General features: G+C 42.8%; 1 protein-coding gene across 3 annotated transcripts in view; it reads left to right on the top strand.

Moving 5' to 3' along the window:
• Positions 1-13,677, top strand: part of Atl2 (atlastin GTPase 2) — a 54,848-nt gene extending 41,171 nt beyond the window's left edge. Inside the window, exons 8-14 of one of the 3 annotated variants that reach the window (XM_029471105.2) lie at positions 4,767-4,905; positions 5,769-5,896; positions 7,445-7,501; positions 8,180-8,251; positions 9,160-9,591; positions 11,218-11,232; positions 11,326-11,967. In XM_029471105.2, the coding sequence (XP_029326965.1) occupies positions 4,767-4,905; positions 5,769-5,896; positions 7,445-7,501; positions 8,180-8,251; positions 9,160-9,591; positions 11,218-11,232; positions 11,326-11,433 (951 nt within the window). In that variant the 3' untranslated portion in view covers positions 11,434-11,967. Of the gene's footprint in view, positions 1-4,766; positions 4,906-5,768; positions 5,897-7,444; positions 7,502-8,179; positions 8,252-9,159; positions 9,592-11,217; positions 11,233-11,325 lie in introns of all 3 variants that reach the window. The other 2 variants (XM_021186317.3, XM_021186319.3) reach the window with 2 other exon arrangements.
• The last annotated feature ends 11,664 nt before the right edge of the window (positions 13,678-25,341 follow it).

The raw sequence follows: 25,341 nt of genomic DNA on the forward strand, positions 1-25,341 counted from the left end.
GTGGTGTGTTGAAGTCTCCCACTATTATTGTATGAGGTGCAATGTGTGTTTTGAGATTTACTAAAGTTTCTTTAATGAATGTGGCTGCCTTTGTATTTGGAGCATAGATATTCAGGATTGATAGTTCCTCTTGGAGGATTTTACCTTTGATGAGTATGAAGTGTCCCTCCCTGTCTTTTTTAATGACTTTGGGTTGGAAGTCAATCTTATCAGATATTAGAATGGCTACTCCAGCTTGTTTCTTCATGCCATTTGCTTGGAGAATTGTTTTCCAGCCTTTCATTCTGAGGTAGTGTCTATCCTTTTCTCTGAGATGAGTTTCCTGTAAGCAGCAAAATGTTGGGTCTTGTTTGTGTAGCCAGTTTGTTAGTCTATGTCTTTTTATCGGGGAGTTGAGTCCATTGATATTAAGAGATATTAAGGAAAAGAAATTGGTATTTCCTGTTATTTTTGATGTTAAAGTTGGCATTTTGTTCTTGTGGCTGTCTTCTTTTAGGTTTGTTGAGGGATTACCTTCTTGTTGTTTCTAGGGCATGGTTCCTGTCCTTGTATTGGTTTTTTTCTGTTATTATCCTTTGAAGGGCTGGATTCGTGGAGAGATAATGTGTGAATTTGGTTTTGTCATGGAATACTTTGGTTTCTCCATCTATGTTAATTGAGAGTTTGGCTGGGTATAGTAGCCTGGGCTGGAATTTGTGTTCTTTTAGTGTCTGTATAACATCTGTCCAGGATCTTCTGGCTTTCATAGTCTCTGGTGAAAAATCTGGTGTAATTCTGATAGGCTTGCCTTTATATGTTACTTGGCCTTTTTCTCTTACTGCTTTTAGTATTCTATCTTTATTTAGAGCATTTGTTGCTCTGATTATTATGTGTCGGGAGGTATTTCTTTTCTGATCCAGTCTATTTGGAGTTCTGTAGGCTTCTTGTATGTTCATGGGCATCTCTTTCTTTAGATTTGGGAAGTTTTCTTCTATAATTTTGTTGAAGATGTTTGCTGGTCCTTTGAGTTGAAAATCTTCATTCTCATCCACTCCTATTATCCGTAGGTTTGGTCTTCTCATTATGTCCTGTATTTCTTGGATGTTTTGAGTTAGGATCTTTTTGCATTTTCCATTTTCCTTGATTGTTGTGCCGATGTTCTCTATGGAATCTTCTGCACCTGAGATTCTCTCTTCCATCTCTTGTATTCTGTTGCTGATGCTCGTATCTATGGTTCCAGATTTCTTTCCTAGGGTTTCTATCTCCAGTGTTGCCTCATTTTGGGTTTTCTTTATTGTGTCTACTTCCCTTTTTAGGTCTAGTATGGTTTTGTTCATTTCCATCATCTGTTTGGATGTGTTTTCCTGTTTTTCTGTAAGGACTTCTACCTGTTTGATTATGTTATCATGTTTTTCTTTAAGGATTTGTAACTCTTTAGCAGTGTTCTCCTGCAATTCTTTAAGGGATTTTTGTGCTTCCTCTTTATTGTCTTCTTCCTTTTTAGCAGTGTTCTCCTGCATTTCTTTAAGTGTGTTATTAACGTCCTTCTTGAAGTCCTCTATCATCATCAGGAGATATGCTTTTAAATCCGTGTCTAGCTTTTCCGGTGTGTTGGGGTGCCCTGGACTGGGTGAAGTGGGGGTGCTGGGTTCTGATGATGGTGAGTGGTCTTGGTTTCTGTTAGTAAGATTATTACGTTTACCTTTCGCCATCTGGTAATCTCTGGGGTTAGTTGTTATCGTTGTCACTATTTAAAGATTGGAGCAGAAGCTGTGTTCCACTCACCAGCAGTCTCTAAATCCTGTGGCGGGGGTCGTGGGTAGCTGACGGTACCCCAGTGCTGGTCCAGCCGGAAGAGGCCTGTGGTCCTACTCAGGCCGTTTTTCTGCTTCCCTAACTAATGCAGTCTCAGGTCCCGCGCAATTGGATTGGAGCAGAAGCTGTGCTCCACTCACCAGAAGTCTTAAGATCCTGTGGCGGGTGTTGTGGGCAGTTGGTGAGTGTCAGCAGACCCTGCGCCCCAGCTGCTCAGGTGCTTTTCTGACCGGAAGAGGGTTGTGGCCCTATGTAGGCCGGATTTCTCTCTCCCCAACCAGAGCAGTCTCAGGTCCCGCGTGATTGGACTGGAGCAGAAGCTGTGTTCCACTCACCAGCAGTCCCAAAATCCTGCGGCGGGGGTCGTGGGTAGCTGGCGGGTGTCAGGCAACCCTGCGCTCCTGCTACCCTGGCGCTGATCCGGCCGGGTGAGGCCTGTGGCCCTACTCAGGCCGGTTTCTGCTTCCCTAACTAATGCAGTCTCAGGTCCCGCGCAATTGGATTGGAGCAGAAGCTGTGTTCCACTCACCAGCAGTCCCAAAATCCTGCGGCGGGGGTCGTGGGTAGCTGGCGGGTGTCAGGCAACCCTGCGCTCCCGCTACCCTGGCGCTGATCCGGCCGGGTGAGGCCTGTGGCCCTACTCAGGCCAGTTTCTGCTTCCCTAACTAATGCAGTCTCAGGTCCCGCGCAATTGGATTGGAGCAGAAGCTGTGTTCCACTCACCAGCAGTCCCAAAATCTTGCGGCGGGGGTCGTGGGTAGCTGGCGGGTGTCAGGCAACCCTGCGCTCCCGCTACCCTGGCGCTGATCCGGCCGGGTCGACTTTCTTATTCTTAAAACGATATTAATTCCTAGATTATTTGGAAGGCATTTTCAGACTGAGGTAATTTATCAAGTTTACTTTTTTTTCTGGTTATTTAGAAGAAATCAACAACATATTAGTCATAGCTGACTTTGAATTCTGTACTTCAAAGACAAGGTGTCAGAGTTATTACAGAGATGCATCCAGTCGCACATTTTAAGTGTGCAGCTTAATGAGTTTGTAAAATGATCAGAGATATATAACTTGTGCCCAGAATCACAAACTATATGCAACAATATATGTTCCATATGCTTACTTTGCTAAAACTTCTATCGTTTTTAACAGATTTTGTGTTTGTATTTCATACAAAGTACAGCAAGGTTCACGGAGACCCACCTGCCTCGCCTTCCTAGTGCTGGGATTAGTGTGCATCGCCGGGCTTTCTCAGAATATATTCTTTTGTGTCTTACTTGTTCACGATTTTGTTCTTGAGATTAAACTATATTGTTGCATATAGTTTATTAGTTCACTCTTACTATGTACAGTATTATACTGATAAATAACTACCTTTCATTGTCTTAATGGAGATGTAGGTAGTTGAGAGGTCTCAGTTATGAACAGTGCATGTTTTGTTAGAATGGCCTTTGGAAGAACACTTGGAAGAATGCATGAGTTAACCCCTGGACGCAGGCGTGGAGCAGTGACACTTGAACCCACCTTTAATCCCATCACCAGGAGGCACAGGCAGGTGGCTCACTCCTGGAGGCCTGCCTGGCCTAAGTAGAAGGTTCCATCCAGGCGAGCTATGGCTACATAGTGAGACTGTCTGAAAAAAACCTCCTAATGTAGACATGCTAGGAATCATTCTTTTTCTTAAATATTTTTTAAATGTTGACATGGTAGTAATGATTTAAATTTTTCTTTTTAAGTTTGCTTCTTTCATTGGCTGATGAGATTGTGTAGCAGGTAGACAACTTGCTTCTAAGCCCAGTGAGTGTGGTTCATCTCCCAGGACCCATATGGTGGAAAGAGAGGACAATTGTTGAAGGTTGATCTCTGCATGTGTGTCATGTGTAGCACACATATGCCCTTCTCACACTTACATGCACACGCGCACACACAAAAAGAAATTCATAAAATGTATTTTTAAAATGTAAAGGTGTTTTTAAAGACTGTTCTTAAAATACATAGCAATGTCTTGTTTCTCAAAGATCAGTGACTGGCATAAATAATAGACAGTTGAGAGCACTGGAGTTCACTGAGCTCTTTTTAAAAAAAGATTTATTTATCTATTTTATGTATGAGTACACTGTAGCTGTACAGATGGTTGTGAGCCATCATGTGGTTGCTAGGAATTGAACTTAGGACCTCTGCTCACTCCGGCCCCAAGATTGATTTATTACTATATGTAAGTGCACTGTAGCTGTCTTCAGACACACCAGAAGAGGGCATCCAATCTCATTACAGATGGTAGTGAGCTACCATGTGTTGTGGGGATTTGAACTCAGGACCTTCAGAAGAGCAGTCAGTGCTCTTACCCACTGAGCCATCTCTCCAGCTCCACTGAGTTCTCTTGAAAACATGTATGTTTGTGTGTCTGTTGATACGTGCATGTGAGTGAGGTGCATTTGGAGGCCAGAGTGTGGATGTCCTGGAGTTGAAGCTACAGGCAGTTTGTTGGGAACCACAGTGCTTTTCTGCTAGCATAGTTTATGCTCATAACCACTGAGCCACCAGCCCCTACGCTGGAACGCTTCATTGGACTTTGTACTTTGCTCAGAGGCTGTCTTCATCTTAGGAAAATCTGCTTTTTTTTTTTTTTTTTTTTGGCTTCAGTTTGTTTAGTATGACTTTGACATAAGTGCTTTAAAGGCAAATTTTTTATTAGTTTCTAAGTCACAATCTCAACTTGTTATTTAGGTATCAGGTAATTAGTTGTTTTGGAGTTTCAGACAGCTTTCTCTAAGGAAAAAAAAATCCTTTCAAGTTGATAGAAGTGACCAGAAATAAACTTTTTAAGTAATAGTAAATAAAACTGCCCTCTATAGTAGTCTTGAGTTTAGTGTGCATATATGTGGGTATGGTATATATGTGTCCTTTTTAAAAATTAAAAAAGCAAAACAAAACCAAACCCCCAACCTTTGACAACTTCCCTGTGTGTCTCGTTTTAGGTGAAGCAGAACCAGCACGAGGAGCTGCAGAATGTCAGGAAGCACATCCACAACTGCTTCTCCAACCTGGGCTGCTTCCTCCTCCCGCATCCCGGCCTCAAAGTCGCCACCAACCCGAGCTTTGATGGACGACTGAAAGGTGGGTCCTGCATGCTTGCTGAGACACTCCTAGGTAGCACTTGGACGTGTGTATTGTATTTTGTTTTTATCTTTGCTATTATAAATGTAGTTAGAACCGTTCTCCTCCTTCCCTCCTTCAAGCCTTGCTCTCTTTCCAATTCACGGCCTCTTTTTTCATTACTTGTTCTGGCATACATATGTGTGTGCATATACATATCTGCTTCTAACAATAACTGCTCAGTTTGTGTAATGTTACTCATGTATGTCTCAGGGCTGACCAGCAACTGCGTGGGTTGGTCCTCCTTGAGGAAAACTACTTTCCCCGCTCGCGGCGCTCCTTAGCTGCCTGTAAATGTTTCCTTACGTTTTCATTCCAGTGATGCTGTGTGAGGGTTGCAGTGTTCTCCTGTGGTGGCTCTAGCTTGCCTTTGGTTGCTTTGTCACTCTTTAGCATACTGATTGATCATAGCATACTGGTTAACCATTTTGTTTTATTTTATTCAAAAAAGTTTAAAAGATTTATTTCATGTATTTGTACTCTGTCTACATGTACACCTAGAAAAACAGCGTAATACCAGAATTTAATATAGTTCCCTATATGATTTGCTTTTTAAACAAAGGTGTTTTAGTTTCTCTAGAATATGTTTTGAAAGTTCATCATTTGAGCTGGAAGACTGATGGGGAAGTGGGGTAGAGGAGTAGTAGGGATTTCCTCTCCTGGAGGAGCCGTGGCGTATTTAGATGAACTTTTTAGAAAAAAGAACCTTCACTAATAGAATCCACTCACTGTGTGTTCTTCATAAACAAAGTCTCATGAGTTATGTCAGTGAGAGCTTGTTTCTGTTTCTGGAATAATATGGTGGCTAACTTCATGTCCATCAGATATCGATGAAGACTTTAAACGGGAACTTCGAAATCTGGTTCCATTGCTGCTTGCTCCTGAAAACCTTGTTGAGAAAGAGATAAGTGGATCGAAAGTCACTTGTAGGGATCTTGTAGAGTATTTTAAGGTAGGTGAACTCTACGCTAAATGGCTGTCTCAAAAAGAAATGTAGTTTAACTTTTAACACATCTTTATGGAGAAGAAATTTACTTTCTAGCAAAAAAAAACAATGTATATTTTTCTGCCTTGAATTCATTAGGTCAACATTAAGGGTATGGAAGGGTCAGTTGCTAAAAGTACTTGGACAATCCTGAGGACCCAAGTTTCATCCTAGATAGCAAATAACAAGCTGGTATCTCACAGAGTTATGACTCCCTTGAGAGGGAGGAGACAGTTGGGGGTTGGATAGGTTGTTGCTTCCCAGCTTACTGAGAAAATAAGAGGCCCATGTTTAGAGAAAGACCATGAATAAAAGGGATGTCGGAGCGTGAGAGGAGAACACGTGTCTCCTAGTCTCTGCATGGTAGCTAGCGTAGGGTGGGCCCAGACTGAGTGCACATAAACACAGATGGCTGTGCCTGCACGTGGGATGTGTACACACACACACACACACACACATGGAAACAGATAAATCTTTTGAAAAAGATGACAGCACATGGTGTCTTGTACTCAGTGACACTGCTTGTTCTCAGAGCCTCCTTCCTTTTCTGCATCGCTGCTGTGGAGAGAAGACCCAGTCGCGACGTCATAGCACAGCTCTGCCCTTGGGAGCGATGCCTGGAGTAGCTTTCTAGCCCAGGCTCTCCCAGAGTCTTCCCGCAGAGTTCTCAGGACTAATAAGAGCTAGAAGTGTCTGGGTTTTGAGTCTAGGTCAGTTACTTGTGGAGGTTTTCCTGCTCCGTTTTAGCGTTTCTTGTTGGAACAAGTTGTTGATACAGAGTTGTACTAACAGCTAAGAGATAGGTGGATGGAGAGCACAGCTGGGGACGCTCATGGGCTTTGCTCCCCCATTAGGTGCTCAGCACTTTCATGAGTCACTGTTTAATTATGAATTAAGTTTGAGTCCATAGAAAGTTGAGGTCAAAAACCTTGTGTTGGATGCTGTGCACTTGTCTTCCTCTTCCTCGTCCCTCCTTCCTCCTTTATTGTGTTCGGATTTCCTTTTTGTGTGTAGTGTGTGTGGATAAAACCAACACTCCCTGCTCCTCACCCCAGCCCTCACCATTTGTTCCTTGAAACTTGATGTATGTTTTAAAGACCCAGGCTTCTGCTTTGACTGCAAGTTAGGGTTTGAGTTCAAATGTTTAAATGATGATTTAACATGCTTTCTCACATCTGTTTGAAACACTGAAAGTAGGAGAGAATGAAAGATTTCTTTTTATAAAATAGATGATACTTTACATATAAAACTTAAATGTGAAGTAAAATTTTAGATAAGTTGGAATTTAAAAAATTTCTGTAGAGGATTTTATTTGGCAACATACCTGTGTGTTAATATTCAGGATAGAATTGACTCTATTGTACTTACAGTACATGAGTACTTACAGTATATGAGTTTTAAGGCCCAGAACTTCATTTTTGTGGTGTGAACTATTATGTTTAATGATAATTCTTTGGGGGGACATTGTATCAAATTGTATTGTACACCAATACAATGAATCTTCTTTCTTTTTAGGCATACATTAAAATATATCAAGGAGAGGAACTACCACATCCAAAGTCTATGCTTCAGGTAAGAGTAAGACAGTGTGTTGGGGGTGGAGAATTAAAATCATGGCTTTAGAGGGTTACAGTATAACACAAATGCTTTTTGTATGAGATGGTTTTGTGCTTGATGAAGGGCTATTGCTTGAAATACGGATCAGTTTTGTTTACTAGTAACAAGCTGCCTCTGGTGCAGTTAGACTTTGTGTGTTTTCTTTTGGGGGCATTGCTATTTTTATGCATTTCCTATATTCTAAAATTTACCACTTTGGGCAATTCCTCAGTTTTATAGTGGATTAATAGTGATTATATTAAAGCTATGCAGCAAAAGACAGCTGTGGGTTTGAAAGGACTTTGGTGTGAACCTGGTTGTTCATACAAGGAATTCTTAATTCCCAGGACTCAGCACATTTTGGGATTACATGTGTTTATCTCTGTCCATTTCCTGAGCACATGGTGATGTATTGTCTGCAAGTCTGTTTTAGCACAAATCCCAGCCAGACAGGGAATCCTATTAAGCCTGCGTCATACCTTAAATACTGATACACCCTTCCAAAGGGAAGGAAAACTAGGGAGTGATATTTTTTCTGTTCATTTCCATAGTTATTTGTTATATATAATTTATTATGTTAATAGGAATTTATAGTCATAGGGCATTTTTTCCACAGTAATGGTATGTATATATTTATATATATTTATCTTTTAGGCAACGGCTGAGGCGAATAACCTTGCAGCAGTAGCAGGAGCAAGAGATGTCTATTGTAAAAGTATGGAGCAGGTTGGTAACTAACTCATGTTTAACCTTGATGCTGCTACCTAAGAGTCGCATGAAATAATCGAACTAATGTGCACTCCTTACATATTGTCATGCTACATTATTCTGTAATTGTCTTTTTTTTTTTTTTTTTTTTGGTCTCTGCTGGAATAATTTGTTAGAAAATAAATTACATGGCTAGCATGCAGGGTATGTTTTCTGACTTTCAATTTAGAATTTTCAGCTTGGGATGGAAGTAATAGTAGCTTGAGTCCAGTGCAGTTTCTTCACTAAGCGGCTGGTCTCTGAAGTACTTACCGTGTCTCGTGCTCCTTAATCTGTTCTTTTGCTAAGAAGCTGTTGTGCTGCTTCTGTTTACTTGTGGGTAAAGAGAAGTCGGAGAGGGCAGTGTAAAAACTGCATTTTCAGTTTTGGTAGTTTAGTCACGATTGGAAAATTACTCGATTGACGCAGTGTTTTAGGGTTTCTGTTGATGCAATGAAATACCAGGAGCAAAAGCCAGTTCGGGAGGAGGGAAGGGATTATGTGACTCACACTTCCATGTCACAGTTCATCACTGCAGGAAGTCACACAGGGTAGGAACCAGGTGACAGGAGCTGATGCAGAGGCCATGGAGGGATGCTGCTTACTGGCTTGCTTTCCCCTGATTTACTCAGCCTGCTTTCTTATAAGAACCCAGGACCACAATGGGCTGGACCCTCCCTCATCAATCACTAAGAAAATGCCTTACAGCCTGATGTTATGTCAAGTTGACATAAGACCAGCCAGCACAGACAGTTGATGTAATTACTTATGAGTTATGCTCAAGTTTAAAGGAGCCATGTTAAGTAGTTTAATTTATGAGACTAAAATCTTTGAGCAAGGAACACTTTTCAAGTATTACTTCTAGCATGTAATCTCTCTTTATACAGGTATGCGGTGGTGATAAGCCGTACATTGCACCTTCAGATTTGGAGCGAAAACACCTGGATCTCAAGGAAGTGGCGCTCAAACAGTTTCGTTCTGTGAAAAAAATGGGTGGAGATGAATTCTGCCGCCGTTATCAGGACCAGCTTGAAGCTGAAATCGAAGAAACCTATGCAAATTTTATAAAGCACAATGATGGCAAAAATATCTTCTATGCTGCTCGCACCCCTGCCACACTGTTTGCAGTCATGTTTGCTATGTATATCATCTCAGGACTGACTGGCTTCATTGGCCTAAACTCTATAGCTGTCTTATGCAACCTCGTCATGGGGCTCGCACTGACGTCCCTTTGTACTTGGGCATATGTTAAGTACTCTGGGGAGTTCAGAGAGATCGGAACAATGATTGATCAGATTGCTGAAACACTGTGGGAACAGGTTGGTATCTATTCTTTGATTTTGCAGTGACTAGTTTGACTTCTGTGTGAGTTCTAGTTTCCACTTTCTATCTTAATTGTACACCTACTTTTTTCTTTTTCACATGAGGATGGGGCTTGGTGGTTTTGGTTTTTTTGTGGTGGTGGTGATGTTTTGTTTTTGTTTTTAATGTAAGAATCTAATTTAGTTAAGGGTTTCCCTTTGTTCATAATTAATGGTTTTCTTTGATTAGCTTGAATCTGTAATATCTTTGGTTGATTCTTACATAAAAGCCTGGTGATTATGCCAGATGGTGAGCAGGGCTAGATTTACTAAGAATACTGTGAACGAGAAATTTTAAAGGTAAGAAAAAAAGTTTTCTAGCCAATATTAACAAGAAACAATGTAGGAGGAATATGTTAGGTTTTCATGTCTCCTGGGAGGAGGCTGGCAATTTATTGCAGTACTCTAAGGAGTAATCCCATAGAGATTTCTTTCCAAAGAAAAAAAAGTTTAACATCTGTTATGTGGAAACGCAGAGACTAGGGCAGAGCAGCACAGACAGAGGAAGCAACATCAACTCTAATCTCATGTTAAGCCAGAGTCCTAGGCCAGGCTGAGACCTGGCTCAGCTGTTACCTATTACGGAGAGCTGTTTCTTATATTTCTACCTGGATTGTTTGAATATAGACATTTCTCTTGTGGTGGTGGTTAAAATGATCCTCATTAAGTGCCCAGACCTCATCTCATCATATGCAGGAACAGAATGGAAGCTGTAATTATTACAGATGAGCAGATGAGAGGCTTGGTCCATGTCTCCTCTAGGTCAGTGAGGTGAGGCGTTGTTAGAGCTACAGATACACAGGTGCATGCTTGTTTGGATTTTCAATTCAAAGACTGAGGAGTCAACGATTTTTTTCTGAAGAAAATTGATTGGGTATTATAACAACAACACTATGACTGTATAAGCCAGTGGCTCTCACTTCCTAATTTAATACTTTGGCCCAATACAACTTCTCATGCTGTGGTGACCCTCCAACCATAGAATCATTCCTGTTGCCCCTTCATCACTGTAATTTTGCTGCTGTTAAGAATCATAATGTAAATATTTGGGATGGGTAGAGGGCTGCCAAAGGGGTTGTGAGTCCCTGGTGGAGAACCACTGACACACACTAAGCTAGTGTACTGACTTGGACACTCTTTTAAACGTACTCTTGTGATTCAGATCTCCTTTGGAGTTTGCGTCTGGATATTTTGTCAAAGTCAAATTTTTGTCTCTTAAAATCAGTCTTACTGCTTTGCTGTCTTTTGCTACTTGCTAATAGAATGGATTAAGAATCATTTCCACATCACTGCTTTAAAAATAATCTACTTTACTTTTTTTAATCAAAACTATTCTCCTACTTTGATTTTAATTATTACACAGTGCCTTTTGAAATGCTTTCTGTTAGTATTGATGCTAGGACTTTAGAGGTGCCATTATTAGAGAAGAGTTTCACGGGAGAATCTCAGCTGTCTAAAGTTATTGTCAGTGTAGTGTAGTGAGGTAAGAGCCACAAGTCACCATCCCTTGTCAGAGAAGACTTGTGCTATGGTCAGCTAGTCTTGTCTAAAATTTCTTTGCATTTCTCTTTTCTTTTGCTTCAGAGGAGTCCCAGGAAGGTGAGAAACTACAAAGTCTGAAATTGTTCTAGTCTTTAACTGTAGTTTTGAGGCATCTGAGTTTCTCTCCTAACACATCACTCCGTGTTTTAGGTGTTTGCCAAACTGTTTGAAGTCAGTAGACGTCGAAGGGTCCACCGTGCTCTCTCGTCAGCACAGCGACAGAGACTGTCATCCAACAATAACAAGAAGAGAAATTAGACAGGATTTTTAACTTTTTTCTCTATCTGAAGTGTTCACACTTACACATGTAGGACAATAAGCAGGACCGTCTGGGCCGGTCTGCATAATGCTGTATACATACCAGATTTGATGCTGCACATAGGGTATGGATTGCACATTCGTCTCGTAGGATTTGTAAATGGTTTGAGTAAGAGGAAAGTAACTTTCGTTGCATTATAAAATGTCTTAACTGCATTGTTTGTAGCTTCATAACTTTTTCTTTCTTTTTCTTTTTTCTTTGTTCTTTTGGGAGAAGCATCTTTTTATTTCTCACATTCCTGATTATTTTTGTCATTAATTTAAATTGAATTTTTTATATCTGTTTTTATATGTACTCTTTTTTTACCTCATGCTTTTGTTTGTTTTGCACATTTCTCATACCACAGGTATTGAAGCCCCTGGGTGATAATTTGATGGAGGAAAACATAAGGCAGTCTGTAACAAACTCTATCAAAGCAGGCCTGACTGACCAGGTGTCTCATCATGCCCGATTAAAGACAGACTGACAGTTCATCTCCTCATGGACTCCACTCTCCCTTGTTCATGCTTGCTGTACAATGAGAACTCAGATAAAATAAACCAAAGTTTACAATCAACTGTAGAAGTAGTTTAGTGTAACTGGCTTCACAGATGGCTGCCACAGAGTGTGAACAGTGTTTGTTGGTTTCCAGCCTTCTTTGCTGTCTCCTTAGACTCGGTGACGGCCTGAGGAGCACTAGGTTATCATGCGCGTTTGTGCCATGGTTAATTCTTTTCTTTCTTTTTACCGAATTCAATGTTAGTGAAATTTGTCTTATGTAAAAGGATATTTCAGGGAAATATTTTAAGAAATCTATTTAGAGTCTCTTTAATATAGTGTCCCATTGAAATTTTAATTTTTAGAGAATTTATGAATCACTGTATCAAGAATCAGATCGGAATGACAATGAAGCCTTTATCGAGCCACTACATTAAAAGTGTATATTGCTTTACTGCCTTCAATGCCAGTATTACATAAATGCATGTTTCAGAAACTTCACACAAGTCACATGAGAACTCTTGTAGCTGAGAAGGTAATTCTGAGGTGTACATTTGTCTTGCCTTTTTAAATTTGTAAACCTGCCCTGAAAGGAGATGCATTATCTGGGAAACTGAACTGTCTTTTTGCAGTTTAGCCTTCATGTACATAAAATATGCCATTAATTTTATTGGGGGAAAAATTCCATCCAAAAATGTTGCCTACAGCTATGAGTTAAGAGTGTCTGTACAGCGTGTAGCTTTTATTTTCTAAAGATTACAGGTAGGGCATGTATATGAATTATAAATATATAAATACAATTTTGTATTAAAAGTTTTGTAGTTTATGGCAAAATCTGGTTCTGTGGTAGGCTACTAAGTCCAGTCCTGTGAAAGGAATGTTTGTGGCTCATGTCACTGTGTGAATGCATAGACAGTTTGAAGTTTTGATATATTTGTGATATTTATCTTCCTTGAGCACTGCAGTCTCACCCCCAAGAGAATTCAATGGGAATGTTTTATTGTGACTTGTCCTCTGTTGCATTTTAAAGTTATTTCCTGTAATTTATTTTCAGTACATAATTAAAAATTTGTTGTATATATAAAACGAAAGTTGTGATTCTTTTTTAAGGAATTCTTTCAAGTGTGTATCTCACCATATAACATTGTTCATGCTGAAAGAGGGCGGGTCAGGGTGCACTGAGTTAGAGCTCAAGGTGTTGTATTTAAAGCTGAGTGTGTAAAAAGTTACTTTTCCGTGTCTTTTTATGTAAGGGATATTTTTTGTGATAATCTATCTGGGGATTTAGTAATTTTAATCTTTTCTCCATCTCTTCCTCACCCCCATCTTGTGTGTGTGTGTGTGAGTGAGAATGTGTGTGTTTGCGTGTGGGCTATATATGTAAAGCTACCATTTTTCCAGTACTTATAACCTCCTTTACAGAGACCTATTAAATTGCTCCTATTTGGTTTTTAAGAGAATTCAGATGTTGAGTTGCATGCATGAAGGTCTGAGTTTGCTTTGGTTGGCACACTTCCCTCCCACTCTGACCCAGTCCTATTTTATATGGATTGTATTTGTTTCCATGTGTGGTAAGCAGCTGCCTTCTCATCTGTTCCTACACAGAACGAATCCATCCGAACAGTCTCTATTTCTCTGACCACTTTGTTTTATGAATGCTGTAAATTGTTTTTATGAATGAAAAATAAAAAGTTTGTTGTATACTAGCAAGTGTTCTGAAATTAAAAACTTACACAGTTCCCCCCCCCTTTTTTTTTTCTTTTTAAAAGTAAAGTCTAGACCACTGGGTGCTGTAGTGTTTCTTGCTAAAATGGTGTTTTCCCTCTAGAATTATCTTCAGGACTCCAAGGAAGACTTTAGTTTTATCTGGAAGGCCCTGGCCATTGTTAAGGTAGAGGCAGAGCAACCAGAATAACAGAAGGGGCCAGGGACACTGGTTTGGGCGCATTTTCTGTGCTACAGTTTTGGGTAATGATACCAAATAGGTTTTTCTCAGTGACAGAATTTATCTTTCTAAGACATATCCTGTGATAGGAACAACCTTTGGGGCTCTGATGGTGAGGCTCATCTTTCATGAGTATAGATTGCTAGTCATCTTTGCTTCTGTAAACATCTTATTTATAAAATTATAATAATCGTGTTACCTCACTCTTGAGGGTTTTGCTTTCTTTTTAATGATATATTTGTGTATCTGTATGTGTGTATGTGCACCTGAGTGCAGATGCCCACGGAGTCTGGAAGAGGGCATCTGGTCCCTCTGAACTGCAGTGGTTGTGAGTTGCCCAGTATGGGTGCTGGGAAGAGAACTTGGATCCTCTGAAGAGCAGCAAGTGCCTCTAACTGTAGTGTATAGTTTCAAACACTGAGCAGGGGGTTATTTTGCTTGTGGAATTGAACCACGCAGGCTAGAGACTTCACTTCTGGCATGACTGCTTTTTTAAAAGTTTAATTTTAGTTAAGGACCTTTCAAGGCACACCTTTAAAGGGGGTGTTTGATCTTGGTTCCTGTACAAATACCTATAATGGGGCTCAATAGATGACTTAGTGCTTGCAGTGTAAGCATTAGGGGTAGAGTCTGAATCCTCAGAACCTACCAAAAGCTGGAATCCCAGGGCTCCTATGGCAAGATGGGGAGCAGAGATAGGTGAAGGCCCAGAAGTTCAGGCCAGATAGCCTGGCAGATGCGATGGTATACAACAGTAGTGTACAACCCCAAGGTAGAAGGCAAGAACCCATACCTGAAGTCGTCATCTGACTGCTCCACACCAGGGCCTGCATGCCAGCATTCGCACATGGATGTACACACACGTGAGTTTATGTGTGCATGCTGATGATTGTCCATTCCTGGGATGACGAAACTCATCTTGAAGAATTGGCAGCTGTGTTCTGCCCGCCATCTTTGTTTCCCCTTGGCAGTACCTTAAACATCAAATTACTGTCTCGCTTGGATTCTGTCTTTAGCCTCTGTCCATAACAGGTAACTTCCAGGGAGTTTTTCAAAAGTTAATTTGTAATCAAAGCCAAATTAGAGCTTTCTGAAGCAGCGTAGAATTACTGCCTTATTAACTTTACTCCGATACTGGGCCCTAGGAACGTCTTTGAATATATATAATGTTTTTACTGGATTTAGGCAGAGAAACTGTCCTTAACATACTGCAACAAAATATGTTCTCTCTGCAGAGTGACTTCAGGAGCTCCTCAAAGATCTAGATCAGAAGTCACCAAAGATTTTTCTAAAAAAGGTTTGGAGAAGGAGTAACATATTACTAGCTCAATAAAATATTTCCACAAGGCTCATGAAATTGAAGGAGATGCCATCAAAAAAAAAAAGTTTCAGCATGGCGTGGTGCCACACACCTTTTCTTAGAGCTCTTGAAGGCACAGGCAGAAGCAGGAGGATCTCTGAGTACTAGGCCAGCACTCAAAGCTTAAGGCAGGAAAATAGTAAATTCAAGACAAGCCTGGGCTACAAAGTGGCACCCTGTGTTAAAAAACAAGGGGGAAAAAAACCACCTCTGAAGCTTGAGATACAGAGGAGTAACCATCCTGGGTTAGATACATGCTGTTGGGCTACATTCCCAAAGACTGCTAGTACCAAAGCAAAGTGTGCGTGTGCGTGTATGTGCCTGTGTGTGTTGGGGTTCATCTTATGTCTATGGGTGCTTTGTTGGCATATATGTCTGTATCACCTGCTTCACTGGATTCTATTTGACATGAAAATAGGATTAGGCTCTATATGATAGATTTTCTTCTTTCTCCTTGTCCTTGTCTTTTAAAAGTTGTGACAGAGTCTCATTATGTAGCCCTTGGCCAGCTTAGTTTTTAAATCCTTCACGTAGAGATGCTTTTTAAAAAGCTTCCTACCAAGTTAGGCCTATTTTAAACTTGGTGTCTGCTTTGTGAGGGACGACTTTAGGAGGAGGGTAATATGTTTTGTCTGTGGGAAGATAGCATTCTAGATTAGGCCCCTTGGAAATGAACACTCTTATTTTTTGTGTTTTATATTATCAAATACCTTATACAGAGTAACTGCTCAGAACATTTTGTTGATCCACTTTAAATTTTTCCTTCCTAACTCCATGCATATGTGATGTACTTTGGTCATAGCTCCCCAGTATCCTCTTCCCTTCCCACCTGAAGATTCTCAACAAGTTTCCCATGTATTTTGATGTTCACAATATTTTTACATGGGCTAAAATAGTTATCACCCTGCCTATCTTCTTTTTCTTTAGACCTGTAACAGCTCCTGTTGAGTTAGGTGGGTGTTTGGTAACTATTCGCTCCTAGATGCCAGACGCGATATTTTCTCCCATGGCATCAGTATACTAAGGCATCCAGTAATTAACTAAAACCTGGTAACATGCTGTGGAAGAGATAGAGGTGAAAAGTCTTAAATATTTAGATTACCTTTAGAGTTTTGTATAGCAACATGATTTAATAAGCTTCCTGTATGTTCACATTATTTAGCACAGAGCACTTTGTTCTTGGAAAGAGTAAAGGTTTAACATCCAAACTATGTCTATGTCTCTGTCAGTGCCATAGTCCAAGAGTGGGCATGCTCATCTTCACTTGTATGTATGAGTATGTGTGTGTGTGTGTGGGGGGAGCAAGATTAATTTGGGGGTATCTTTTTCTATTGTTCTCCGCTTTGTTTTGGGACAGGGTCTTTCACTGACTCCAGAACTCAGTGATTGGTCAGCATTCCACCCTGCCCCCAACCCAGGATCCTCCAGTCTCAGGTGTGGACTGCCATTGCACGGCTCTTTATGTGAGAGTTGGGAATCCGAACTCAGGCCCTGGTGCTTATACAGTAAGCATTTAACCCGTTGAGCTACTTACATTTACCAAGGCAGTCTGGGATGGAAAGCTAGATCTATAGCCCCCACAGACAAAGAGGAGAGTACTGTGTCACCACCAGGGAAAACCACGTAACAGGGCACTATTAAACAGCATAGTGTAAGGTGACTGCAGGGAAGGGCCCCGGTGGGTGTAGCGGCAGTGGGGTGGTAGCGATATAGATGTTATAGAAGCAGTATTTATTTACTCAGTTCAATCATTTCACAAGACTTAATAGGTAACATGTCATATGTCACTGCCAAGCAGCAATAATGTACCTGTACTAACATGGTCTCATACAGGAAAGAGGGCCAAGAAAGAGGGCTGTTAAGGGAGAATGTAGCAATTGCAGAAGCACGCACTTGGTTGGTTCATTCATTCCACAATCGTTTACTGGAAGTATTTATATGCATGGGAGAATGTCAATGAGCAAAAGGGAAAAGGATGCTTTATTATTATTATTATTATTATTATTATTTTTTAGGAATGCCAGACAGCAACGAACGTATCAAAGCAAAATTTTATGGTCTGTTATGATAGCCCTTTAGAAGAACAGAACAAGGTTAAGTGTCGGAAGCAGACAAGAACACTCTATTGGAAGCGGGGCAGGCAGGACTCATGAGAAGGGATGAGCTGTGCAGAGAGAGGAAGGTGGGGGATGCACAGACAGGTATATGGGTGTGCTAGGGGCGAGTGTGGTGTCATCCTGAAGGGACGGTAAGGAGGCAGGTATGAGAGGGATGGTCAGGGGCCCGGGACATGTGCGTCTGTCTGTCAGGCTGATAAAAGAATTTACTCAGGAGAATTGGGAGCCATCAGGGCTGGCTGGGCAGCGAGTGCTGGAGCTGTCTGTATTTAACTGGGCTGTTTTGACTGCTGTGTCGAGAACGGATGTGAGGGGGGAGAGGACAGTAGAGAACGTGCCTGAAATCTTCCGTGTAAGCAGTCATGACCCTAAGTTGGAGAGAAGGAAGTATATTTTGGAAATGTGTTTGTGAAGTAAGATGCTACGCTAAATGCATGTCCTAGGTATGGGGCACATGGCTTGTTATTTATTTTTGATCTTTACCATTGTGTTTGAAAAAAAAAATATTCAAAGATAGGGAAGCTGCTGCTGAGAGAGGCAAGACCAATTGTCCCCAAGTGCCTTGTTTTAAAATAAACCAGGGTTCTTAGTTCTAAGAACAGGATCCACTCTGGATAATTGAAGCAGGAAGGGAACCATAAAGTTTACTGAAGCTTGCAGAGTTCTTAGGATGCTCAGCAGCTCTTCTTGGAGCAGCTCTGAACCGTACCTTAGAACTAAACATTCAAGGAGCCATAGCATGATGCAGCCCCTGTGCAGGATGGGAACAGCCTTCAGTACCCCTTACCTCATTATCTTTTTTTTTTTTCATGGAACACCCACTTGCAAAATAATGTCTGGCTTCTTAAGCTCTCACTGTACTCTCCCACTTACCCTATCTGAGAAAGGGTACATTTCTACCAGGGGAATTACCAAAGTGTGGGATGCAGAATCCAAGCTGACCGCAGCTCACCCTCTGATGGTCCCCCACCAACTTCTACAACAGAACGCAGCTCTCCCCCGTATGAAAGCATGGCGTCCTCCTCTAAAGAGAGGGCCCTAAATCCCTATTTGGAATCGGATTCTGGATTCTTGTGATGCACACGTATATAAGGATGTTCCCAGTGTCATGCTGACTCCTCACTGAAGTCCCATTTTCTCTCAGGTAGGTAGTTTACTAAGGTACATGGAATGTTGAACTCTTAGCCCTAGTATGAATTGTTTATATTCAATAAACAGAACCCCCAGTAAAGATGATGCCTGTGTCACCAAATTTGCTGTCACTAAGGACATGTCACTGGATGGCTGAGTCCACCTGGGAGCTGAAGATGACATGGACAATTGTATGGTTTCCAATCACCTCTGTTGTCTTTCAGGCAATTCTTTGGCTTTATTCACTCCATGGCTTTTAGATGCTAGACTCCCAGAGAAGTAATTTCTTGGCAGGCATATATAGAAACTTCACTTACATCTTTGAAGTCTGAATGGTCTAATTGAGGTGGTTTGCGTGGCCTGTAGGAATTATTTGAAGATTGTTTCTGATTGGTGTCCAGGCGACAGCGCATGCCTCATGGGCACCAGGTCATTATTTTTTCTCCCCCCCCTTTTTTATTGGATATTTTCTTTATTTACGTTTCAAATGTTTTCCTCTTTCCAGGTCTCCCCTTCTGAAACCCCCTACCCTATCCCCCTCCCCTGCCTCTTTGAGGGTGCTCCCTCACCCACCCACCAAATCCCATCTTCCCTCCCTGGCACTCCCCTACACTGGGGCATCGAGCACCCTCAGGCCCAAGGGCCTCTCCTCCCACTGATGCCAACAAGGCCATTCTCTGCCACATATGTGGCCAGTGCCATGGGTCCCTCCATGTGTACTCTTTGGTTGGTCGTCCAGTCCCTGGGAGCTCTAGGGGGTCTGACTGGTTGACACTGCTGCTTCCTCCATGGGGCTGCAAATCCCCTCAGCTCCTTCAGTCCCTTCTCCAACTCATCCAATGATTAGCTGAGAGCATCCACCTCTGTATTTGTTAGGCTCTGGCAGAGCCTCTCAGGAGATAGCTATATTAGGCTTCTGTCAGCAAGCACTTCCCAGAATCTACAATAACGTCCAGGCTTGGTGACTGTATATGGGATGGATCCCCAGGTGGGGGCAGTCTCTGAATGGCTTTTCCTTCAGTCTCTGCTCCACACTTTGCCTCCATATTTCCTCCTGGGAGTATTTTGTTCCCACTTCTAAGAAGCACTGAAGCACCCACACTTTGGTCTTCCTTCTTGGGCTGCACCAGGTTATTTCTAAGCATGTATGAATAAGGACATTGTAAAACATGTTTGTCTTTCTGTTTTTCCCTTCCTTCCTTCCTTCCTTCCTTCCTTCCTTCCTTCCTTCCTTCCTTCCTCCCTCCCTCCCTCCCTCCCTCCCTCCCTCCCTCCTCTTCTTCCCCTCCTCTTCTTCTTTCTCCTCCTCTTCTTTTGGCTCACAATTCCATGCCTGCTCCGAGTTGGAAGCATGACTTTCTTGTTCATTCATTCACCCAGAACATATATTAAATGTATCTCACACACTAAGCTACATGTGGGGACACATTAGTGAGCCACACATCCATGACTCCTCGTTAGGGCAGCAGTTCTCAACCCGTGGGTCGCGCCCTCCTCGGTGGGGGGTTGAAAGACTTTCACAGGGGTCACCTAAGGCCATCGGAAAACACAAACATTATGATTTATAGCAGTAGCAAAATTACAATTGTGAAGTAGCAACAAAAATAATTTTATGGTTGGAGGGTTACCACAACATCAAAGGGTCACAGCATTAGGAAGGTTGAGAACCATTGCTTTGAGCCTTTGCTTTCCTGCTTAGGGGGCTGCTAACCGGCCAAACCTCACCATTCCTTTCTGATTGTAGCAAGGGCTGTAATTCACCTGGAGCCCAGCAGAGGGCAGACGAAGCCTGCTTCTGAAATTATTTACTGCCTCCTAGCCCTTCCCATATAGTAGATTGTAACTTTGTTCAGCTTTGGAGAGAAACTAGAATCTGGCTTTGTTTTTGTGCTTGTTATTTATTTGATTTTAATTGTTCTGACATCAGATCAGAAAACATATATTTCTTTTCTCTTTTTTTTGTTTTTGTTTTTGTTTTTTTTGAGACAGGGTTTCTCTGTGTAGCTCTAGCTGTCCTGGAACTCACTCTGTAGAGCAGGCTGGCCTTGAACTCAGAGATCTGCCTGCCTCCGCCTCCGCCTCCGCCTCCGCCTCCGCCTCCGCCTCCGCCTCCGCCTCCGCCTCCGCCTCCGCCTCCGCCTCCGCCTCCCAAGTGCTGGGTTTGAAGGCGTGCACCACCACTGCCTGGCAGAAAACATATATTTCTAATTTATTTATTTTAAAAATTACTTATTTATTTACAATCCAGCCGTTGCTCCCCCCCATCACGGTCCCCCCTCCCACAATTCCTCACCCCATTCCTCCTTCCCCCTGTGCCTGACAGAATGCTCTCCCCACTCCCTGGAGTCTCAAGTCTCTTGAGTGTACATCTCCCACTGAGGCCAGACCAGGCAGTCCTCTGCTATATAGTGTTGGGGGCCTCAGACCAGCTCATGTTTGCTGCATGGTTGGTGGCTCAGTCTCTGGGCGCTCTCAGGGGTCCAAGTGAGTTGAGACTGCTGGTCTTCCTAGGGGGTTGCCCTCCTCATCTGCTTCTTTAATCCTTCCCAAGTTCAGTGGTTGGGTAAGTATCTGTATCTGTCTTAGTCAGCTGCTGGTTGGGCCTCTTAGAGGACAGCCATGCTAGGCTCCTGTGTGTAAGCACATCAGAGCATCAGTAACAGTGTCAGGACTTAGTGTCTTCCCATGAGGTGGATCCCCAGGTGGGCGGTCACTGGACCTCCTTTCCCTCAGTCTCTTCACCATTTTTTGTCTCTGGGGTTCTTTTAGACAGGGATAATTCTGGGTCATTTCATCCAAAGTAAAGATTTTTCCTGGTGTAGTTTCTGGAGGAGCTCTTTTAAAGAGGGGGTCCGAGTCTACTATGATTCCCCTTAAGAAATAAGCCCCACCCTTCTCCAGACTATGCAAAGAAGAATCTGTATAATGCCCAGACGCCATCTCTAGATGTCCAATGACAGAATAAAACCAGGGATCCAGAAGTGCAAATGGGGTTTGGGGAAACCAGTTCTGAGGCCAAGACGATCTCTTCCGGGTCTTTCTTTCCAGCTCTTCTTGCCTTGTTGGATTCTGGTCCTTGGAACGGACCCACATGGTTGTCCCAGCTCTGACTCCATATAATGTTCCAATTCAGTTACATTCATCTTCTGGTTTATTGTCTGGGCGATAGCTGAGATAGTGGGAGAAACTGTTGACATCTTGACAGTCAGTTGATAAGCAGATTTGAGACCGGTGTCTTCAGCTGCAGCCAGACCCTGGCTAGAGGGCAGGGTCAGGTTTGAGACCCAGGCCACAGGACAGAGCAAGTTCTTAGAGAAGGCAGCTGATCTGGACAGGTTAGGTGGCCAAATCTCATCTGGCCTTTCACATACATGTACAGCCCAACAGTTTACAAACACACATGCGGTACTTGTTTGTTCACCTGCTTGGTTCTTCTTGTTTACTCAATATGCCCTGTCTACATCAGGGGCCAGAGCAGGGATGCTCTATCAGGCCCCATGTTTGCCTGAGAGCCCGTTGTCCTTAACACACTTGTATGAGGATTAGGAGTGCAGGTGTGACCAGCAAGTGACAAAGTGATGTGATTACAGGGTCAGCAAACTGAGGCTCATGGTAGACAGAGGAGGACTTGGCATGGGCTTGCGGGACAAGAGGACCAGTGAGACACTAAGTGTTTTGCTTATGTTTATACCTCAGAAACCAGGAGGTGGGTAAGGAGGATAAACATGGTGTCTGATTTGATTGCTGATAAAACAGAGGTAAGGTAGTTGCTTGGTACCAATGGCATTGGAACCAGGACCACCAGATCTCCTCATGTCTGGTCCAGGACTCACTCACCCTCCTCTGCCCTGGGTTTGCTCTTGACTGGGATAACCACATTAGTGGGGTGCTTGGAAGTGTGCTGTGGTCACCCCGATGCCTGTGGGGAAGCTAGGGTTATTAGGGGAGTGTGGGAAAGGAGGGAATGGGGCTATTATCACTGTCTGAGAAGAGGCGACTGGGGATTAGAATTCTGAACCATGACAGGAGATTCTGGGTTCTGTGACAGCACTGGCAGCACTGACAGTTCATGAGCCTGTCACCTCAAGCTGGGGAGGCTGAGGCAGAAGGATTGCTTGAGCCTAGGAGTTCAGGCCATCCTAGACAACATAAGGAAACACCTGTCTCCAATCAACGTAAGGGACAGAGGGTTGAAGAGAGGGTGGAACACTGATAGCCGGGATGGACAGGGAAAGAGGAGACGTCAGAAAGGCTTTCCCCATGTCTCAAACAGGCTTCTCCGTTGGGATTTGCAGGAACAAAGATCCAAACGAGATAAAGGTAAAAGTATATGGCCCTCAGTGAGTGGCCCTGTCCCAGCACATGACACAGAGAGCTTAGGAAGTCAAGGGGAGGGTGGTTGTCGCTGTCATACCCCATCATTTATTAGCTTCCTTCTCAGCCAGCTTCCCTTGAATTGGGTCCCTCCATTCTGTTGCCAAACACAAGGGAAGGTCATGTGACCAGAGGGTAGAGAGTCACACACAACTCTTAGACTCCATTCATGCCATTTCCCATCACTAGGAAAATGAAGTCCTCCTAAGACGCAGCTGCCACCTCTTTTGTTCTTGCATCGTTTTCCTTGACTTGGTAGTTCATCTGGGTCATTTTCTGTTATAAAAGCAGTATGATAGACTTGTGGAAAATTCCACTTCAGCCCAACACCATGGGCATGACCCACGGCAGCTAATGCTGTGGGGCATTGCAGGTAGCACCCAACTCTAAAACTTGTGGGTCATGACCCCTTTGAGGGGTTGAGCAACCCTTTCACAAGGGTAGCCTGAGACCACTGGACATATCAGATATTAACATTATAATTCAGAACAGTAGCAAAATTACAGTTATGGAGTAGTAACAAAAATAATTTTATGGTTGGGGTCACCACAACACAAGGAGCTGTATTAAAGGGTGGCAGCATTAGGAAGGTTGAGACCCACTGTTCTAGAAGGAGCCACCTGCTTACCCACCTGTGGCCCCTGCAGAGGCCTGGGGCTCACTGTTTAAAGGAGTTAGAAACTTGAATTGGAAAAATTCATCACAAAATCAGCATATGACATCATTAAAAACAGGCTGGAAGAGACAAAGCCCCCTTTGTCTCTTTGGTTTTAAAGCAAGCCATTAACTTTTGAGTTACCTGCACTCTAAAAGTAAACTGTCCCAGGCACCTCTTCCAGAAAACTTCACAGCCCTAGTCTGACAGATTCAGACCAAAGGACAGAGGAACCTCCTACCAAACACTGGACCAGGGCCCTTTAAAGCCATGAAGACTGTGGCGAATGAGGAATGTCAGAATGTGTCCCAGACTGGCTGAGACTAAGAAGTTGAGACTTGAAGAGTATGAGGTTCTGGGGCATCAATGAGAAACCCCAGGCATTTCAACAGCATCCATGCAAGCCTCCACTTGTCCATTCTGACAAAGGTAGTGAAAGCTGTGACCAGCAGTAGATGGCAGGCACACAGGGATTCTCTGCACTGTATCAGCAGCCTTCCTGCAAATCTCAAATTATTCCGAAAGAAAAAAAAAAAACTCATTAAGGACAAAAAGTCCCTTCTGTGCCCAAGATAACCTTTGGCTGTTATGCTTTCAAAAGGAAGATAGGTCTCCAGCATCAAAACAAATGGTGTCCTTCCTGCTGGGGCCTTGGAAGCATCAATCATATAGCGATGATCGTTAGGGTCATTTCCTTGGGAGCAGATGGTGCCAAAGACTCCTAACGTGGGACCATGAGCACGTGGCTCTTCTTGCAACTGTCCGGTTCAAACTGTTGTCTTCTCTCCTGTTAATGAGGCGTACTTGGTGTCCTCTTCCCACTCTGACTGCACCACAGTGACTGGGAAGGATTCAGAATTCATAGGCAGAGGGCTGGGGAGATGGTTCAGTTGGTAACACATTTCCCTTACAAGTTGAAGACTGGAATTTGGGTCTACAGAAGCCAAAGTTTTTATTCTTATTTTTATTTTTTGGAGCACACCTGTGATCCAAATACTGTGATATAGGAAGCAGAGACAGGGGGATCTCCAGGATTAAAAGCCAACTAGACTGGCCCATGTCGAGTTCCAGGCCACTGAGAGACAAAAGGTGGAGGGTACCTGAGGACTGGCACCATAGGTTGTCACACCATGAACAAATACATCTCACATACGGATACTCCTCACCCTGCCTGCACACACATACACACACACACATACACACACATACACACACACACATACACACACACACACACATACACACACATACACACACACACACACATCACTTGACCTAGACACAGTCTGAAGGCTGACCATTTTGCTTAAAGTTATTTGGTTTGATCTGCTAAGCTGTGGCTTTGGGTTTGTGTGATGAGATTCAAAAGTTCTCGCCCCCCCCCCCCCAAACATCCTCAGTGTCAAGAAAATTGATGTCCCCTCCAACTCCACAGGAATGATATCACTCTGAAGAATTCCCAGGCAATTATCCCTCCTTGCAAGGAAACAGCCTCTCCTTTCAGGGCCCAATCACACAACCACAAATCAAAGATTGTTGGATATGTTCCACTAATAGCACAGAAAGCCATTAGCTGGAGTCTTCTGAGAAGGGAAATGGCTTAGATATTTGTGGTCTCACAGGAAAAGCTTCTGTAATGTCAGATGGCAGTCACCAAGTGGCTTAGTGGAGTCGAGCATCACATCTCTCAGAGAGAGAGAGAGACGTTATTTATTACCCACACAACCAACAGACTTTCCCTTGCTCACTTGCTTAAGGCTCAGAGTCCTCTCAAGTTGAATTAAACCT

This window comes from Mus caroli, unplaced genomic scaffold (genome assembly GCF_978045245.1).
Source record: "Mus caroli unplaced genomic scaffold, Mus_caroli_1 scaffold_18, whole genome shotgun sequence".
NCBI lineage: Eukaryota > Metazoa > Chordata > Mammalia > Rodentia > Muridae > Mus > Mus caroli.